The sequence below is a fragment of the Urtica dioica genome, chromosome 3, assembly GCF_054948205.1.
Source record: "Urtica dioica subsp. dioica isolate 48M chromosome 3, U.dioica_male_clone48M_v1_H2, whole genome shotgun sequence".
Lineage (NCBI taxonomy): Eukaryota > Viridiplantae > Streptophyta > Magnoliopsida > Rosales > Urticaceae > Urtica > Urtica dioica.
The window spans coordinates 45,196,840-45,217,416 of record NC_142758.1 but is presented as its reverse complement, the minus strand read 5'-3'; the positions used below and the strand labels follow the sequence as shown (position 1 = coordinate 45,217,416).

Sequence of the window (20,577 nt, the reverse complement as noted above, 5' to 3'; positions counted from 1 at the left end):
TCTTCAAACGAATTCCCAGAATCTTTGAAGATGTATTGACATCCATGTCAATAAATCTTCAAAAGAATTTATAGATTCTTCAAATAAAAAAAATAAAAACAAAAAATCTCCAAACGGTTCTATGAGAACGCCGTGAGGATTTAAAAAACAAAAACAAAAAAATCACCCACAGGCGCGCGCGAGAGAGAGAAGAAGAAGAAGAAGTTGTTGAAGAAAATGATTAAAAAGGTATATACAAATAATTAGTCATACTTTTAGATTAAAATAGATTTATTGAATTTTGGTCCAAAATTATTGAGAATGTCATACTTGTGTAATAATCTCTTTTAATATTGGGGCAGTTAAGATAGTAGTTCAATAACCCATCATTCTCTTAAAAAGTAGCTAAAGTTTCATTTTATTAAAAAAAAAAAAAAAAAAAAAAAAAGTGCACTAGTCCGCAATAAATTAAAATGAAACTTGGACATTTTATTGTTCAATTTTGTTTCATTTATCATAAAGTTGTAATGTCGACACTTTATTTATGTTAATAGGTAATCTACGTGAAATTTGCATGTATATGTAAATTCAATATTTATCAAAATTTACCATTATTTACAATGTGCTACGAATTTAACCATTATTATTTTATATGTTAAACTGTGTGCCTAGTATTCATTATTTACCAAAATTAATCACTAAGAACATATAAAATAACTACAACATTTTTGTTTTTTTTTTATGATGGTTTGAAGAGAGAGAGAGAGAGAGAGAGAGAGAGAGAGAGAGAGAGAGAGAGAGAGAGAGAGAGAGAGAGAGAGAGAGAGAGAGTAATAATAAATAACTAATTTCTAAAAACGTGTGATATGATGAATTAGTTTTTTTTTAGTTATCATTAAGTAATTGTATTTCCTTTCTAATTCGTCCAATTTCATTTTTATTAATTTATCTTGAAAATGTAGACCAGTAACCATATATAAGCGTATATAATGACCTTTATTATATTGCAATATTAACTAAATATTGACTAATTAAAAAAATAAAATAAAAACAATATTTCCAAATGACTAATTTACTACAGTGGCCTATTTTTTTAGTTGAAACATATTTAAAATCATTCAAATTAAATTAAGACAGAGTGCGGAAGAATGTTTGGTGTCCATGTGCATTTTGTTTCACTAATCATGCAAATAAATACTGTGTTGGCTTTAAAAGTATATTTAGATCGGATACTTATAATAAAATAAGGAATATATTAGCACAATAATATTAGGTTATAAAAAAAATTGTGACAAGAAATTTTATCGAGACCGATCAATATCTACGTCTTGCTTGCAAAATAGAGTTTAATAGAGTTATTTTTTCTTCGCTCGCACGTCGCACCCACTGTTTCTCTATACCGTGGTTTCTCTATCCCATGATTTCTTTTTGTTTTACGAAGTTATATATCAAAACAAAAATAAAAAAGAAACGAAAAATAAACGATCGTCGGACTTTGAATTTTAGATTAGTTTGCTCAAGCGGGACTTGAAAAAAGACAAAGACAAATACAGAATATAAATGTTGAATATTCCTCTCATCTGTGTTTAAAACAAAAAATCCAAAAGAAACGAAAAATAAACAATCGTGGGACTGAAATTTAGATTAGTTTGCTCAAGTGGGACTTGAAAAAAGACAAAGACAAAGACCAATACAGAATATAATTAATGTTGAATATTCCTCTCATCTGTGTTTCGAGGTTGGTGCTTGAACGACGGCTACTCAATAAATGTGTTATATATGAACTTGGTTTGTCCAGCAAGAAAGCCAACTCATTGTGTTCGTGCAAAAGTACTTACTATAATCTCATTTCATATACATACTTACGTAGATATATAATTGTGTTTTTACTATCAGATTCCATTACTAGCTATCTAGCTAGAAGCAACAGCCATGACTGCATTCACGCGTTTACGCAAGGAAGAAGAAGAAGAAGATTCTAGAAACTCGAAGAAGCTTGCGAAGCTGGTGAACCCGTGGAATTGGTATCCACACACGTGGAACAAGGTATTCCTGGCCACGTGCGTGTTGGGGCTGATCATCGACCCGCTATTCCTCTACGTTCCGATCATAAACACCGAGAAGAAATGCCTGGCCGTGGACGATCGCATGAGACACGTCGCTCTCGTTCTCCGAACCCTCACCGACATATATCCGCTGCTTCACATATTTATGCGCCTTCGAAACGCCTGGAAGATGGCTGACAACCTCAAACTGTCGCTCTTTTCGGGGCTTCCGTGGTCCCACCTGTTCGTCAACTTCTTAGCCCTTCTTCCCATCCCTCATGTCAGTCCACACACACACACACACACACACACATATATATATATATATATATATATATTAAGTAATCTGTTAGTAAATGAAAATTACTCTCATTTATTACACTCGAAAGAGGAATTCCGCTATAGTAGGGTTGTTGTATTTAGTGGCGGAGCCAAAATTTGAAGTTTGTTGAACTCAGCAACAGCGTATTGATATACAATTTTTTAAAACAAAAATTAGGAGCTTGTACAAAGAATGAAAAAATTATATAATTTTTTTTGCAATTAGGTTAGTAATTCAATAATTCACTTTGCTTTTAAAATATAGTAAAGGTTTATTTTATTAAGAAATATTCCACCAGTCCGAAGAACCAATCCGAAGTAAAAGAATTAACTGATTAGGTTAAATTTAGTCAAATAGCTATATAGCTAAAAGTTCCATACAAAATTATGTTAGAATTAACATTTGGTTATTTTTAACCGGTTAAGAAAGTTTTCGAGTTAACCTTAAAGTAAGGTTTTCACCCGCAGATCGTAGTGGGATACTTTCCGAAGTTTGCCGCATCAAGATACCTCCCGACAAGGTGGATTATGAATTCGATTCTTATCTTGCAATATGTCCCGCGACTCATCCGAGTGTATTTATCGGCCAAAGAGCTCGGGAGGGGTCTCGACTTGCTGGCTCGGCACGTGTGGGTCCGCGCAGGTTTCTTCTTTATGCATTACATCATTGGTGCCCATGTAAGTATGCAACTACAAATATGATTTTGATCTTGTTAATAACTTGCGTAACAGTTGCAAAACTTCAAATTACAAATTATGGCTAAATTGCTAAATTCTGTATTTTAGGTATTTGGGGCAATTTGGTACTTTAACTCAGTATTCCGAGAGACAACGTGTTGGCACCAGGCATGCAGAGAAAGGCCGATATGCGATCAACAGCCTTCTTTCAACTGCGAATCGCCGAGTCTGATTAGAAACACGACGTTCTTGAAAAACTTTTGCTCTTTTGACCCGACCAATTCCTCCGCCTTTGACTTTGGAATCTTCTCCGATGCTGAGGAGTCGGGTATTCTCCACGAAACTGATTTCCCATCCAAATTAGCTCGCAGCTTTTGGTGGGGTTTGTCAAATCTCAGGTAAATACATACATACTTCCACTTTCTTTTCTACTTTTAGTTGTCCTATGTTTATGATTTGTTTTTTTTTTTTGGGCAGCTCGTTTGGGCAGAACCTCGAGACGACAAGCGATGCGTATGAGAACCTGTTTGCAATTCTCATCTCAATCACGGGATTGCTTTTGTTCTTATACCTCATCGGAAATCTACAGGTTCATTCATCAACTACGCACTCACTCTCTCTTAACACATAAACAAGGTCTGAATAACTGTTATCGCAGACGTACATGCAATTGGCGACCACAAAATCAGAGGAAGCGAGAAGGAAGATCAACAAGAAGCTCCCCGAAATCGACTCCTTTCTGGCAAGCCACAATCTTCCGTCTCACAAGAAGAAAGTTCTGTTTCACTACCTTCAACATTCCATCAAAAACGAAGAAGACTTCGACGTTAAGAGCTTCTGGACTCTTTTTAAAGAGCACGGTGACAACAACAGCGAGGTTTGATTCATTGTATCATTATTACAGAAAAATTAAATAAAAGTCCAACTTGGATTTCTTCTATAACTCACATACGGTGTATTTTTAATTAAAAACCACAAAATGTGGTCCACAGTTAATTAATCATATTCCATGTTTAATTAACATAAATCACAAGAAGTATGTCTCTTAGCTGGTTTAAATATAATCGTCTCGTAAATACTTTTGTGTAGATACCAAGTTCATTTAAAATGATGGTCTGGATCACAAGTCATGCAGTTTTTTAGACATGATCTTGAGATGGAATAAGTATTTAAGTAAGTTATAGAATCGCGTGCATTATATATAGCATTATTTACATATCTGGTTTGCTATTTAGTCAACTTTTAGTAAGTGTTTTTTATAAATAGTCATAAGCTATTATTTACACGGTCAAAAGCCTTAACTGCGGCAAAAAAAATATATATGTAAATACGTCAAGTATGAGACTATTTACCTAATATTTACTGAAAGTTGGCTAAACAGCAATTTTGAAAGTATAAGTGAATTAGTTTCCTTTTTTTGTATAAAAACTGTGAATATTAACTTAATTCATCCAAATTTCTTCTTTTACCATTAATTACAAGAATGTTATAATCGCTCATTTGTATGGAAACTTTTTATCAGAGCTTATCGTCGTGGTTGACCAAGATTATGAATGAGAAGAGACGCGATGGAAACATTGAGCTTTGGATTAAAAAAAATGAGATTGAGGCCGACAAGAAGAAGAAGATCTTGGGATATGTAGGACTGAGATTGGCTGAAGGAAAAGACATTAACGTCGAAAATCTCATGTCGATTCTTCCCACCAAACTCGGATTATCAATCAAGAAATTCCTCTGCTTCCCAATCTTGAAAAAGGTTTTTCATTACTTTTTTTCGATTTTTTTAGTTTCTTGGCTAAGTGGTCAACTTAGCGTTAGCTTAATAATCTTCTTCGTTCTTATTTTTTAGGTTCCGATTCTAGAAAACATGGACGATCACACTTACCAGATTATATGCATGTACGCGAAGCCGGCGGTATACGCGGAGAAGAGCTACGTGCTTCGCAAAGAAGAGCCCGTTGATTTCTTGTTGCTTGTGACACAAGGCATCTTGTGGAGCCTCGGGAGCGAGACTTCTCCGACGAAGCGAATTCAAAAGGGGGATTTCTGGGGAGAAGAGCTGTTAGAGTGGAGGCTGAGAACGACTTCGTACTCGGAACTTCCGGTCTCGAAATCAAACCTCAAATGTCACACGAAAGTCGAGGGTTTCGCTTTAATGGCCGTGGATTTGGAGCGCGTGTTGACGAATTGCTGGACAAAGTTCCCGATGTCGGAGGGATTGAAGCCCTTTGCGGCGGTTTCCTTGCAGAAGGGGTTTCGTCGTTTTGTTCGCAGCAAAATGGCTATGGAAAGTAATAAATTTTCCATTGTTACCAGTTACACCTAAGTATTATATATATATATATATATATATATATATATATATCTATATATATATATATATTTATATCTATATATATATATATATATTGATATAGTGAATCTGTTTTCATTTGATATAGATTGTGTTTTAAGAAATTATATGTGCTTGGATTTTATTTGACAATTAAATAACCCTATAATCGTCGCTAAATCTATTTAGCGGCGATTTTAGCGACGATTATTATCGTCGCTAAATGTCTGTGCCTAAATATATTTAGCGACGATTTATTCGTCGCTAAATATTTACCGACGATATTAGCGACGATAATGTCGTCCCTAAATGTCGTGACGAGAAGTTTTTTTCCATTTTGAAACAGGTAATTAGCGACGACTTTTTCGTCGCTAATTCACGCGCGAAAATTTCCCGCGTGAATTAGCGACGACTAATTACTTCTGTGTAATAATATTTAGCAACGACTTTGTCGTCGCTAATTATTATTATTTTTTTTATTTTTTTCGTCGTTAATTATTTATTTTTTATGGTTTTTTGTTTATGAAATTCTAAAATGAAAAATCAAATAAAAACTAAATTATATTATCCAAATCAATAAATATATAAAATCCGGTTACGTACGTTTTCGGTTATCGAGAAATATGTAAATAATAATCTACTATACACAAAATATCTAATAAAACACTAGTCGCGGCGTTTGCTTTGTCGTCCCGCCGCTCGTTTTCCCCCTCCTCAACGTGAAACGCTCTTTTGCTGGCGCTGAAGTTCTGCAGGCTGCGGCGTCGGAGTAGACTGACTTGGTCCGCCGGGCGTCGTCTGCTGGCTGGCGTCGGGAGTCCTCTGCTGGCCGCCCGTCGGAGTGTGGACGTTGGACGTCGGAGTGTGGACGCCGGCCGTCGGAGTCTGCTGGCTGTGGGATGACGGAGCCTGCTGCGAACTCTGCGGAAATTGAGACATGAACGAGCTAAGGTTGAGGCCGGGCACCTGACTCTGTATTGTCTCGGCGAACGCGGCGAGGGTCGATGTCAACACCTCCTGCGAGATATATCCTGGTTGCGACGTCCCAGCCTCCGAACCGTAGACTTCGGCGACTTCAGCCGCCATCCGTGCTCCCTGTGGCACCAAACGTCCGACGCCGATCAAGTGATCAGTCCGCGAACCCATAATATCGCGGATCGCCTGCTGCTCTAGGACGGAAATATCAACGTCCGCTCCTTGGTGCTCAGCCTCCGCTCGCAACGTGTTGAACCTAGCGACCAGTCGATCCTGATATAATTAACTAGTTAGTATATATTAATCGAAAAATAAGAAAAATAAATGTAAACTTACATAACGTGCGGAGGCTTCGGGAGTCGGCCATTCGGACTTGTCGGACTGATGTTGGCGCTTGTAGTCCGCAAACAAGCTCTCGAAAGCGCCTGTCTCGGCGCTCTTCTGCATGTAAACAAAACTTCAAGTGTTAGATAATTTTAACGATTTGATGTATCATATAAACATAAAACTTACGTTTTTCATGCGGTGGGTCGAGAACCCAATCGTCCCCTGTCGAGTCTTCGTCTTCTTCTTCGCGCGATTCGCCTTGTTCTTCGCTTGAATGGCCTGTAATATAAGTAAACGTACACGTAAAGAACAAATCGTTTAATAAAAGGGTAAACACATATTTAACGTAAATGATTTTATTACCTTAAACTCATCGCTCGTATATCGTTGTATCAGCGTCTCCCATTTGGTGTCGAGCTTAACGGTCCTCGGTTTCAGCGACCGCGTCACCTGTACGCTGCTCTTGCAGTCGATGTCGAACCATGACCGCAAGGTATGCCTCCAATCGCGAAGACGAGTCTTCGCGTCTCGAATGATTGCCGCATCGACAATCGCCTTCTTCTTCCCGGTTGCATCACCATCAACTGGAATGTCGTACTTGTCTCGAATCGCTGCTCGGATCTCGGCCTCCTTCGCCGGCCCCACATTCGCATTCGTCCACCTTGGGACCGTAGGCGAGATCTTGTCTTGGACGACTAACCCGAGCGTGTTCGCGAACGTCGCGAGATCCGGATCCATCTCGCGCTCTGGCTGCAAGAACGACTGAAACTCGTCGCTATAAACAACAACTTTCTTCACCCCGGGGCGCCGTGCACGCTCAGATCAAAGTCCGACCGTCGGCCCACGCACGGCCGGTTCGATATCCTCGTCTTCTTCTTCGACGCCATCACGTACGGGCGCCGACTGGCAATAATTCGGGAGACGGGCTAAGAAGTCATCCCCGCCTCCGCTGCCTCCAGCTCCTGTAACCGCAGCCATCTGAAATTCAAAACAAAATACGATCCTACCGAAATTTCGGCAGAACCTCCCCTATAAACTTAAAAACCCGGCATCAAGCCTTTAACTTTAAAACCTGCATAGAAACATCCTAAAACTAATAATAAATCAAACCTCAGGGGTTCGATTATTAAAATTCATAATTCATATCAACTAATATTAAAATTTATAACTAATTTAAATATTTGTGTAAACTAATTAATATAAATAACTAATTTAAACTAATTAATTCTATAAACTAATTTAAATTACCTAATATAAATATTTATAACTAATTAATATAATTCCATTTATTTATAACTAATTTAAATAATTTAAATTACCTAATATAATCCATATCAACTAATTAATTTCACATTATTAATCAAATTTATAACTAATTTACCAAATAATTTAAATTACCTAATATAATCCATATCAACTAATTTAAACTAATTAATTCTATAAACTAATTTAAATTACCTAATATAAATAACTATAAACTAATTAATACAATTCCATTTATTTATATAAAGTTATATATATATATATATATAAATAACTAATATATATAACTAATATATTAATTATATAAATAACTAATATATATATATATATAAAGTTATATAAAAAAAAAAAAAAAAAAACTTACCGTGACAAGTACAGACGGCGCGCGGGAAGCGGGGAAGAGCAGCGCTGCCGGACCGGGGCGGACGAGGACGAGGATGGCGTCGGTGGTGGAGCGGCGACGGCGTCGGCGGCGGAGCGGCGGCAGACAGGAGAGAGAAATTAGGAGAGAGATGTGAGGAGAGAGAGAGAAGTGAGGAGAGAGAGAGACTTACCGGGGAGGCACACGGCGTCGACTGCGTCGGCGGCACACGGCGGAGGAGGCGCACGGCGGAGGAGGAGAAACCAGAGAGAAAAATGAGAATTTTAGGGTTTGGGAGCGAATGAGGGAACTGAGTCGCGATCTGGTATTTAAAGACATTTAGCGACGATTAAATCGTCGCTAAATGATTTCAAATCGTCGCTAAAAGAACTTAATTGAACCAGGCATTTAGCGACGATTTCGTCGACGCTAATAGTAAATTTCACATCGTTAGCGACGATTAAATCGTCGCTAAATCATTTCGTTTTAATTTAATGGGAGGGATTTTTCCCTCTATAAAATTCGTCAAAATTCGAAATCATTTAGCGACGATTAAATCGTCGCTAACTGAATTCACAACTAATTAGGGACGAATTTATCGTCGCTAATTATTTTGCCGCGAACTTAGCGACGACAAAAACAAATTAGCGACGATAAATTCGTCGCTAATTATCGTTGCCGCCAAACTTTAATATTTTTGGCACCAAACAATCAGCGACGATATTATCGTCGCTAAAAGGGTGATTAGCGACGATAAATTAGCGACGACTTAATCGTCGCTAATAGTTTTGTCGCTAAAAGTGGTAATTCTTGTATAGGGGTTTCGTCGTTTTGTTCGCAGCAAAATGGCTATGGAAAGTAATAAATTTTCCATTGTTACCAGTTACACCTAAGTATTATATATATATATATATATATATATATATATATATATATATATATATATATATATTGAAATAGTGAATCTGTTTTCATTTGATATAGATTGTGTTTTAAGAAATTATATGTGCTTGGATTTTATTTGGTTTGTGATTTTGTTTGAAAGAAAACTAATGCTAGAGTTTTTATCCAACAATGAAAAAGATTGGCAATTTCTTCGTAAGTTTAATTTATGTAATGTATCTTTATCCTTGTCTTTGTCTTTAATGGGCTTAAGATTTATAAGTCACGTCAACTATGTAGATCAAAATTCGAATTTCTCTTACAAAACGGCAACTTTGTTTTTAAAAAATTTCTCTTTTTTTTTTAGTAATAAGTTTCTCTTTGGGTAAACATAAATTGGAAGTTTCAATGTGTATAAGAATGACAACAGGTATGGATATGAATGGTGCATCTATACTAATATCCGTACTCATTACATAAAATACTCGTCAACCCATTTGAGATTTTTTCAAACAGGCCGGATAATGGGTAATACCCGTTGGGTAGCGGGTGCGAAATTTCAATATTCGTGAACCCAGTTTAGAAATAAAAACATAAAAAAAAATAAATAAATAATTAAAACTAACCACTTGAAGTTAAAAACTACAATATAGTCAAAATATAATTTAAATTTAGAACACTAAAGCAAATTAAAATTCATAGTTACAAAACAAATATTTTAAAGGTATTTAAAGGGTTGGAAGGTATCTAATTTATATAAAAAAAAAATATAATTGAATCATTATGACAAGTCGGACTAACTAATTAACGGGACGGGTAAAGATTTGATGTACCGTACCCGATTAAATGTTAAACGGGTATTATCCATTAACCTGTTTTGAACAGGTATTATCCGACCTTTTTTCAAACGGGTATTATCCGATTAAATAATAATGTCATCTCTACTCTTGGATCGATCTCAGCCAAAGTCGGTGTCTTGTCTTGCTCATTGAATACACATAAGGAATTTAGCAGGCCCTATAAGATAGAGAAAATCACATATGTAATCAAACAAAATAGGTCATTAGAAAGTAGAAACTTCTGAGCAGTAATAAGCATCACGGCCGTTGTATAGGTGAGACCCATTAGGTGGGTCCCAATCCCCCTCACTCATCGGTGGTCCGCTGAACGCTGATGAAGAGCATTATCCCAAACTTCTACATGCTGGATCTTTTTTCAAACTAATATCAAACAAATTCTCTACCTCAACACCTGAAAGCCACATAGAAAGAAACATAGAGATAGAACCTTTTAGGTCAGAAGACCTTAGAAGAAATATTGAAAGAATAAACAGAAACGTAGAAGTAATTAGATCCTCAATAGGATTGGAAGAGTAATGGAGGATATAACTAAACCTCATTACTATCAAGACAACATACAAAAATATATCCCAAGTAGAGATGATAAAAACGATAGGAAAATCCTTTTTATTAGACAATGGGAAGGAAACTATAAACGAAAACATAGTTCATATAGGTTATGCCCTTAACAACTTCATGAGGTTTTTCTTCTGGAAGTTATAGTCCAAGGTTAAAAACCTCATGGAAGAAGGAAATTCACCCATAACTATCAAATATGTCATGGGAATAACACTAAGTAACCAATCTGGTCTAGACATTAAGTGTTTCCATAACTTTCATCATTTTGGTTATAAAGTGTACTTTCCATGCTAAATTTTCTTCTTCTTTTTTCTCTAATAACTCCTGTTATTTTATATGTCTTAATGAGTTCCCTTAAGTTACTCACTAGGGGTTGTTTGACTAAGTGTAATTCGGATTTGAACATCCATCAAACAAAATAGGTCATTAGAAAGTAGAAACTTCTGAGCAGTTTAAGCATCACGGCCGTTGTATAGGTGAGACCCACCTAATCAATTCCTCTTCTTAGGACTTGTTCAAATTCTTCATTTATTTCAAGGTTGTCCTCGAAATCAACGTCGTTTAGTTTATCAAAAACTGTTTCCATCATGAGGTTCGTATTATATACCTGAGACAGTCTTCGTAGCTATGAAACTAGAAGTCTAATTCTCGAAGGTACCCTCTTGTATATTTTGAAAATAGCTTAGTTTTGTTTTAAATTATTTTCTTTAATTGTTTCCAAAACTTTCATCATTTTGGTTATAAAGTATACTTTCCATGCTAAATTTTATTCTTCTTTTTCTCTAATAACTCCTGTTATTTTATATGTCTTAATGAGTTCCCTTAAGTTACTCACTAGGGGTTGTTTGACTAAGTGTAATTCGGATTTGAACATCCTATTGGTGTTCATGTTTGATTCAAAGTCTATTTCACATATTTTCTGTACGACTATCATTATTTCTTCATACATGTCTTCAATCAATATAGCTTGGAAATAAAGGTTCAAGATACTTACGGTATGTAGTTCGAAGCTTCTTCCCCTCTGGTACTTTATGCTTCTGTACTTTCCTGGTATCCTCTAGAATTTTACTTCCTTCCGAGTTGATCTTCGTAGATCTGTATAGTTTAAGTATATTTCTGTGTGATCTCAAGGATCTGGGTGGCTAAATGCCAGAACTTGTATCTTTATTTCTTAATAGAATATTACAGAGATTATTTTTCTTGAGTTGGCTTGTTCAAGAGAGCGGTGCCTAACTCTGAGAAAATGAACTCGCTTATATAGGCGAGGGATTGGAATCAAATAATTGAAGGGTCAAGTGTCCATTCGAAAAAGTAAAGGCCAAACTTGGCTTTTCAAAAAAGTAAAAGGCCTAAACAAGTGGCCAACAAAAATAAATGGGCGTGGGCCCTTACAATAATTTATATTTAGTTTTACATCTTATGCGGATGCTTTTTATCGTGGTGTGGTCCACACTAAGGATAAGATTTCATGTCTTATCTTTTCCTTTGTCGTCTTTCTTTTCGCCGACTGATGGGGTCAGTGATGACGTTTCCTCTTCGTCACTTGCTGACGTTGTTGATGTTGATTCATGTACCTTGATGCAGTAGAGGCACCGGTGGTCTATGGGCGGACTGTTCATGTCGTCCATGTCGCTCAACTTTGCACATAGTAAGGCGCGTGTGAAAGTTCCTCCCATCCTCTGGCTGTTGCAGAGTATGAGGTCTTGAAACTCGGATATCTGTTCGATGGATATTTCCTCTACTTTCTCTTTGCTTCCTATGGTCATCAGAATGTTTTCTGATATCAATTCGGCTCTGAGCTTTGTGTCGAGGTTGATTCTGGAGATTGCTCTAAGAATGTTGATGGCGGCTGAGGCTCTGAGTTCAGTCACCGGCTCTGGCTTGAGGTCTCCCTTTGGTTCGTTTGATGTAGCTAAGGCTGCTGATGGTCTGATCTTGACGTAGAACACTGGTTCAATGTATTCACTGTCTTGACCGTTCCAATCTGCGATGGTAAACATAATGTCTAGTACGCATTCTTTTCTTCGTGTAACTCTAAGGAACTTCTGGACATTCCTGATTATGCCCTCTGGTAGAAGTTGTATTTCCTTTGCGTTCTCCGAAACTTGGATCATCGTGATAAGACCGATGTCAAAGAATCTTCGGACAATTGTCGGGTCGACTCCTATGCGGGTCTTGAGTCTGGATATGTCAGCTCCGTCTGTCGTTTGGACTGTTGCTGTTTCTCCGTTTGTTAGCTTCCTGATGATGTTGGCGTCTTCGAAGAAGCTGTGGATTGTTGGTTTGGCTATTTGGATTTTTGGTTCTCTTTTTTCTTCTAGGTTCATTCTGTGAAGATCAATGAGTTGTTTGTTTCGGTTTCCTGGCCTAAGGCTTAGTCTAGGTCTAAGGCTTGTTTCTTCCTTGGGTTTAGGCTTTTCTAGTGCCTGTTTGTAGTCTCGTTCTTCTTCTATGATCTTTGAGAGACTGGTGATCTTCCTAACTTGATTTACCTGTTTCTAGAAATCATTTGGGGTAAGTAGTGTCATAGGTTTGACGGGTGTTGGAGTAGGCTCTTTCTGGTCTACTGGCTTTTTCTGGTATGAGGTGGTTTGTGTTGTGTTTGAGGTAGTGCTTGATTTTCCTCCTCCTTCCTGGGGAATTTCAAACATCCTGAAAACTGTTGGGGTGATCCCCACCTTTCTTTCTAGGCGATGAACCTTCTGGATCAACGCTTGTCTTTTGCTGTTTGCATCTATCATGAATTCTTCTTATTCTTCTATAGCTCGTTCCAAATTTTGTTTAAGTTCGTCCATGTTCATCGTCTGTTTCCTGCGTTTAGCAATTGTACCTGTGTTAATCTCCCTCTCATCATAGCGTGAGATGATTCTCGACTAATTTTTATTTGTATCGAGGGTTTTTATAGACTTATCCTTGTCCTGTTTATACCGTTTTCTCGGTGGATCGTATATGATCTCTTTTTATATGTATATTTGGGTTTATTAATACCCATAATTATTCGGACATTGTTGGTTATTATAAACCTAGTCCCCTGGTTTCCACTCGCGTGTTAGACAATCTGGTAGAGAATTGTCTGTACCAGTAATGTGGTTAATTTCGTATTGATACTCGGCTAGTTCGAGTTGCCATCGTATCCATCTGGATCTGGATCTTGCAGATCTTTTGTCAAATTTCATTTTCTTAAAATAGGTTAGATTGTTGTTATCTGTCCTTATTAAGAAAGGTTTTTGAATTATGTGTATCTCAAATTTCTTGACTGTTTTGAGAATTGCCAATAATTCTTTTTCGTTTGAGTGATAATTTAGAGTAGCTCCTGAGAAGGATCCACTCGTGTATTTACACAATTGTTCTTCTTTGTGTATTTTTCCCTTTGAATTTTTTAATTCTTCAAAAGCTTTTTCTCCTGTGTATGCTTTTAAACATCCGGCCCAGTATTGGTCCGAAGCGTCTGTCTCAATGATCATAATGTCATTGGGTTTTGGGAAGTGTAAATTTGGTATATTTTTCAGAATCTTTATTTTGACTCCGTCAACATACTTGGTATCAGATTCTCTCCAATTCCACTTGTAGTCTTCTTTCAACATTGTTTGTAAAGGTTTTCTTATTTCTGAAAGATTTTTTATATATCCCTCAGCGTACGTAAGAATTCCTAAAAATATTTGTAATTGTTTCTAATCACTAATCTTACTTGGAAATTCAGATATCTTTGTAAGAATGTGTGGTTGTAAGGTGTAATTTCCTTGTTTGATGGTTAGTCCTAAGTAATCAATTTCTTGTTTGATGAAAACTGATTTTTTCTTACTAAGGATAATTCCATCTTTTTCACAAAGATGTAAAACGAATTTTACGTCTTTGTAATGTTGTTCTAATGTATCAGAATAGATTAATACATCATCTATATACACGCAACAGAATTGGGTGTAAGGTTTAAAGGTTTCATCCATGAACCTTTGAAAAATACTTTGTGCTTGCTTTAATCCAAATGGTAATACATTCCATTGAAAAAGTCCTTGTGGGCAGCTGAATGCTGTGATTTCTCTTGAGTCGGGATGCAATTGTATTTGCCAGAATCCTGACTTGCAGTCGATTGATGAGAAATATTTTTTGCCTCCAATGTAACTCAAAAGATCCTCTTTGTGTGGAATCTTATAAGCGTCCATCTTTGTCTTGTCGTTTACTTCCCTGTAATCTATGACCAGTCTTTTATCTGTCGTATCCTTTTTTGTGACATAAAAAGCCGGTGAACTGTGTCGTCCTTTGGAAACTTCAATTAATCTTTGTGATAGAAGTTTGTCTATTTCTTTCTTAAATATCTTTGTGTCTTCTTGATTAACTCGTCTTGGTGGTTGGTCAATCGTGTCATCTTCTTCCTTAAGCTCAATCTTAGCTTGGAATTTCTTTCGTTTGATTGATTGATTTTGAGGGTTTTCCGAACAAAGTTTTTCAAATAGTTCATCAATCTCATTTTCTTCTTGGCATTTGTTAAGGAACAAATGACATTCTTCGTCAAATGAGTCCCAAAAACTGTTGTCGTTGTCGTCTTCTTCTAAAACGGCAATGTTTTCAGTTTTTATATTTTTGTTTTTCCTGTAGTCTTTAAGAAAATCTTGTCGTCCGATTTTCTTAGCTTCTCTGACTTTAGGTATGCATATCCTTGACTTATCTTTTGTCAAGATAAAATGATCATTTGTCTGAATGGTAGGTTGGTGTTTTAATAGGAAGTTGTTTCCTGTTATAAAATCCAATCCTGATTCAAATTGATATATTGTATCAATCGTGAATTCCACTCCCTGTATTTCAACCGTTTGGTTTTCAATACATTTTGTGATCGCTATGCTTTCTCCATTGGCAATTTTTGCTAGTAAGGTCCTCTTAGTGTCTTGTCAGGCTGATTCCAGAAATATGTGCTTTGATGCTATGCATAAAGATGCTCCTGTATCTATCAGGGCATGCACATGAAATTTCTTGTGTCCTTTGTGTTTCAATCCTACTGGTATGTAGATTGAGTTTGGGTTCATGATGTTGTGTATACTATGGATTCTATTCATCTTCTTCGCTTTCTTGTGAAGAAGATCCTGTGGATTCCTGACTGAATCTTATTTCTTCATCTGTAGTTTCTTCCTCTGATTCGGAATAATCTACATAGAAAATTTCTTCCTTTTCTCCTATTTGATTATCTTCTATAGGGTATATATCTAGCATTCTTAATTCTTCTAGATATTTTATTTTGTTTTTCCAGTTTTGGTTATTTTGCCGGGTTACTCTTACCGGGCATTCGTTTGCATAATGTCCTTGCTCATTACAGAGCCAACATCTGCAATCTTTTCCCTTTCCTTTCGGGCATGGGGGTTTTTTCTTCCATTCAGGTTTCTTTCTGAAGAATTTCTTCCTGAACTGTGGTTTTCTGTATGAATTGTTGAAATCCTTTTTGTATCTTTCAGTGGAGTATTTCTTGAAACTCCGGTACTTCTTGTTTCTGTATTTGTTGTAAGGTTTTCTGTAGTAGTAGTTCTTGGATGGTTCTCTTCTTTCTTTTTGCTTTTTACATCCAAAATCCTTTATTGTGAATTCCTGTTTTTCACAACAATATCCTTTCTTTAAAACCTTCCTGACTCTCTTCTTTTCTGTTATTTCCTTACAGGTCATGAGAAGTTTTCCTCTTATCGATCTTATGGCCCCTCCAATTGTTTGGGGATAGGTCGAATTTGGGAAACTTGCCTTTAGGTTTATTCCAAAACCGTGTGGCATCTTATCAAATATAAGATCCTTATACCTGGGTTGTAGCGTTCGATCGCTTACTTTGTAGTAGTTTTTCAAGTATTCGCATATAAATGCTTCTAGCTCACAGAGGTTACAGAGCCTCATGTTGTCTAGTCTGAAGATTGCTTCCTGCTGTTCGATGCTATTTGTTTCTTCGAGGAAAGCGTTATGATCTTTTCCTAAGAATTCTTGGTATAAAGCCTGAACGAATGCTTCTAAGTATTCAATTCCGCTTATGTCAAAGTCTATGGGGAAAACAAGGTATTTTGCCCATCTGGCAACATTTCCTGTTAATGTTACCATAATGGCTTCCCTAATTGCTTTTGGGTCATTCGTAACCCTGCTTAGGTATTCATTCGCGTATACTAGTACTTTCATCTCATTGTACCATTTCTGGATTCGGATATTTTGTTTTTGATCAAATCCACAATCGAGATTCAAGGCTCTAGTGTTAGTTATTCCTTCAGGTATTTTTTCTACTGGGATATTTTGTGTCCTGGTGGATCCTGAAGTGGTCGTGGGTCTTCTTCTGTCTTCTCGTGGGATTTCTTCTAGGAAATTCACGCTCGTTGCTCTTGATTACGCCGTTCTGTCCATGAACATTTGGTGTTTTGTGGATGATTCGGGGATATCTTCTGGTTCTGATCCTACGTCAGATGCTGAGGATTCGATGTTTAGTTCGTTGAAATGTTCTTCTATTTCCTTGAGAAAATCTTCGTCTAAGGGTTGCTGGCTATTCGTTTCTTCTATAGAAAAATTCATTTTCCTATCTTTGCGGGTACCTAGTATAACCGAATACGAATGGTTGTACTGTTTCCCTCATGGGTTGCTTTTGACCTATGTATCTAGTTCTTGGTTCTTCTTCCAAGTCTTCTTCTGGGAATGATACCTTTTCTTTCCTTCTTGGCAGGGAAGATGGTTCTGGTATGCTTTCCCTTTGTTTGTATTGATCCGGTGCTATTTTGACAGCTCTTCCATTAAATGCGTCTAAAAGTTTTTTAAACTCTTCTTGGCATTTGCAATCTTCTCCTTCTTTGATGATCTTGGCTGCCGTTGTTTCGATGTAGTTCTTCATTTCCATTTCGTGTTTGTTCAGGATATTTTTCATGTCTTTGGCAAAATCACTTCGTAGATCTGCCACTTGTCTGGTGATCCTTTTCTCAAGCTCCTGTAAATCTATCAAGAGTTTCTTGACCTCGTTTACAGTTCCTTGGATTTCCTTGTTAATCTCAGAAAGTGACATATTAAACCTTGTCGTTTAAGGTCTTAATTGTCCTTTGTATGTCATTTACTATGTTAGTTAGTTCCTTGATTTGTTTTTCCAAATCCTTGAACTTTCCAAAGCCATTTTTTCCTAGAATGTCCTCAAGCTTATTCTTTATTTCGTTTAGTGTTTGTGATTCGTTCTCACTCCCACTAGTTTTTTCGATTTCCTTGGTGAGGGAATCGATTTTATCATTGTTGTTGTTTATCGACCGTTCGAGTGGTGATAAATCAATTTTGTTTTTTAGTTTGTTTATAGTTCTGATATAGTTTTCTCCCAACAAGGCATTCGCGTTGTTAAGGGCATAACCTATATGAACTATGTTTTCGTTTATAGTTTTTCCTTCCCATTGTCTAATAAAAAGGAATTTCCTATCGTTTTTATCATCTCTTCTTGGGATATATTTTTGTATGTTGTCTTGATAGTAATGAGGTTTAGTTATATCCTCCATTACTCTTCCAATCCTATTGAGGATCTAATTACTTCTACGTTTCTGTTTATTCTTTCAATATTTCTCCTAAGGTCTTCTGACCTAAAAGGTTCTGTCTCTATGTTTCTTTCTATGTGGCTTTCAGGTGTTGAGGTAGAGAATCTAGCTGGTTGACTTTCTAACGCATGATCTCTAGGATTATACCTGATTTGTCTGCTAGAACTGGCTCTTTCTAGTGTTGGCCGTCTAGTGTTTCTTTGTCTAAGTTCCTCTAGGAGTTCCCTATTGGTTTCTCTTATTTGTTCCTCTTCTATGAAAGTTCTATTAGGTAGGGTTTTTTCTGTGACATCCCTAAAGATATTGTTTATTTCTAAATGGTCATGATCTTTCTTAATGTCTAGACCAGATTGGATACTTAGTGTTATTCCCATGACATATTTGATAGTTATGGGTGAATTTCCTTCTTTCATGAGGTTTTTCTTCTGGAAGTTATAGTCCAAGGTTAAGACATCTTGTATGTTTCTATCTGTGATAGCTATCAAGTATCCTGGGTATACGGTAAATCCTATTCTCTTGTAGCATAGGTTTCCTGATATTTTTCCAAGTATACTTTCCTCATAATTCATTATTCTTCCATCTCTGACAGTCACTCCCATGGGGGTGTCTAGTCCTTCTCTAAACAAGGCTTCTATAAGTATTTCTACTCCGCCTACGTATAGGAATTTTATACTATTTCTTTTCTTTTTGTCAATCTGGTTAAACACCTCGTTGATCTCCTTCTTAGTGATCAACTTAATGCTATTAGATTCGTCTATTCTAGTAGCATATTCCTTTGTGATGATGTTATAATAAACGTGCTTTCGTCTCAAATGTAGGGTTTTACTTAGTTTCGTGAAAACTCCAGGTTGAAAAGTAAGTTCTTTCTTTTCGAACTTATGTTTTGTTATCTCTTTAAATTTATCTTCAGTGAAGACCATACTTAAAGAGTATTCGTTTTGATCATCAATTTCTTCTGTGAATTGATTATCATTATTTTTCGTTGTATAGTCAAAATATAATTTAAAGTTAGAACACTAAAGCAAATTAAAATTCATAGTTACAAAACAAGTATTTTAAAGGTATTTAAAGGGTTGGAAGGTATCTAATTTATATAAAAAAAATATAATTGAATCATTATGACAAGTTGGACTAACTAACTAACGGGACGGGTAAAGATTTGATGTACCGTACCCGATTAAATGTTAAACGGGTATTATCCATTAACCCGTTTTGAACAGGTATTATCCGACCTTTTTTCAAACGGGTAACGGGCGAAAAAATGAGTATCAAATAATAATGTCATCTCTACTCTAGGATCGATCTCAGCCAAAGTCGGTGTCTTATCTTGGTCATTGAATACACAGAAGGAATTTAGCAGGCCCTAAAAGATAGAGAAAATCACATATGTACCAAACAACCATCAAACAAAATAGGTCATTAGAAAGTAGAAACTTCTGAGCAGTAATAAGCATCACGGCCGTTGTATAGGTGAGACCCACCTAATAGGTGGGTCCCAATCCCCCTCACTCATCAGTGGTCCGCTGAACGCTGATGAAGAGCATTATCCCAAACTTCTACATGCTGGATCTTTTATCAAACTAATATCAAACAAACCCGGTAAAAAAAACATGCCATCTTGAAGTGAAATAAAAACAGTGATAACGAAGTAAAAATCACAAATGGGAGGAATAGCTTAAAACCTCAAAACGTGGTCCACAGTTAATTAATAATATACCATGTTTAATTAACATAAATCACGAGTAGTATGTCTCTCAACTGGTTTAAATATAATGTTCTCGTAAATACTTTTGTGTAGATACCAAGTTCATTAAAAATGATGGTCTGGATCACAAATCATGCAGTTTTTTAGACTTGATCTGGAGACTGAATAAGTATTTATTTAAGTCATAAAAACAAGTGCATTAGATATATAGCATTATTTACATACCTGGTTTGCTATTTAGTCAACTTTTAATAAGTTTTGATAAATAGTCATAAGCTATTATTTACACGGTTAAAAAGTTTAATTGCAAAAATAAAAAGAAAAATAAAATATGTAAATACGTCGAGTATGTGGATATTTACCTAATATTTACTGAAAGCTGGCTAAACAGCAATTGCGAAAGTCTAAGTGAGTTAGTTTCCTTTTTTTGTATAAAAATTGTGGATATTAACTTCTTTTATCCAAATTTCTTCTTTTTACCATTAATTACAAGAACGTTATAATCGCTCATTTGTATGGAAACTTTTTATTAGAGCTTTTCGTCGTGGGTGACCAAGATTATGAATGTGAAGAGACGCGACGGAAACACTGAGCTTTGGATTAAAAAAAATGAGATTGAGGCCGACAAGAAGAAGAAGATCTTGCGATATGTAGGGCTGAGATTGGCTGAAGGAAAAGACATCGACGTCGAAAATCTCATGTCGATTCTTCCCACCGAACTCGGATTGTCAATCAAGAAATTCCTCTGCTTCCCAATCTTGAAAAAGAGTTTTTTCGTTA

General features: G+C 36.3%; 1 protein-coding gene across 1 annotated transcript; it reads left to right on the top strand.

Moving 5' to 3' along the window:
- Positions 1–1,780: 1,780 nt before the first annotated feature.
- On the top strand, positions 1,781–5,349 carry LOC149403081 (cyclic nucleotide-gated ion channel 1-like). The gene is made up of 7 exons (XM_089608620.1): positions 1,781–2,304; positions 2,814–3,023; positions 3,132–3,421; positions 3,501–3,612; positions 3,682–3,900; positions 4,546–4,779; positions 4,873–5,349. The coding sequence occupies exons 1-7, from the start codon at positions 1,912–1,914 to the stop codon at positions 5,347–5,349; spliced, it is 1,935 nt and encodes a 644-aa protein (XP_089464746.1). The 5' UTR covers positions 1,781–1,911.
- The last annotated feature ends 15,228 nt before the right edge of the window (positions 5,350–20,577 follow it).

What these genes read in the sequence shown, in the direction of transcription:
- LOC149403081 (XM_089608620.1), top strand. Translation starts at nt 1,912, where the DNA reads ATGACTGCATTCACGCGTTTACGCAAGGAAGAAGAAGAAGAAGATTCT. An exon ending in CCCTTCTTCCCATCCCTCAT is followed by an intron (nt 2,305 to 2,813) that starts GTCAGTCCACAC and finishes TTTCACCCGCAG; the next exon opens with ATCGTAGTGGGATACTTTCC. An exon ending in ACGGTGACAACAACAGCGAG is followed by an intron (nt 3,901 to 4,545) that starts GTTTGATTCATT and finishes ACTTTTTATCAG; the next exon opens with AGCTTATCGTCGTGGTTGAC.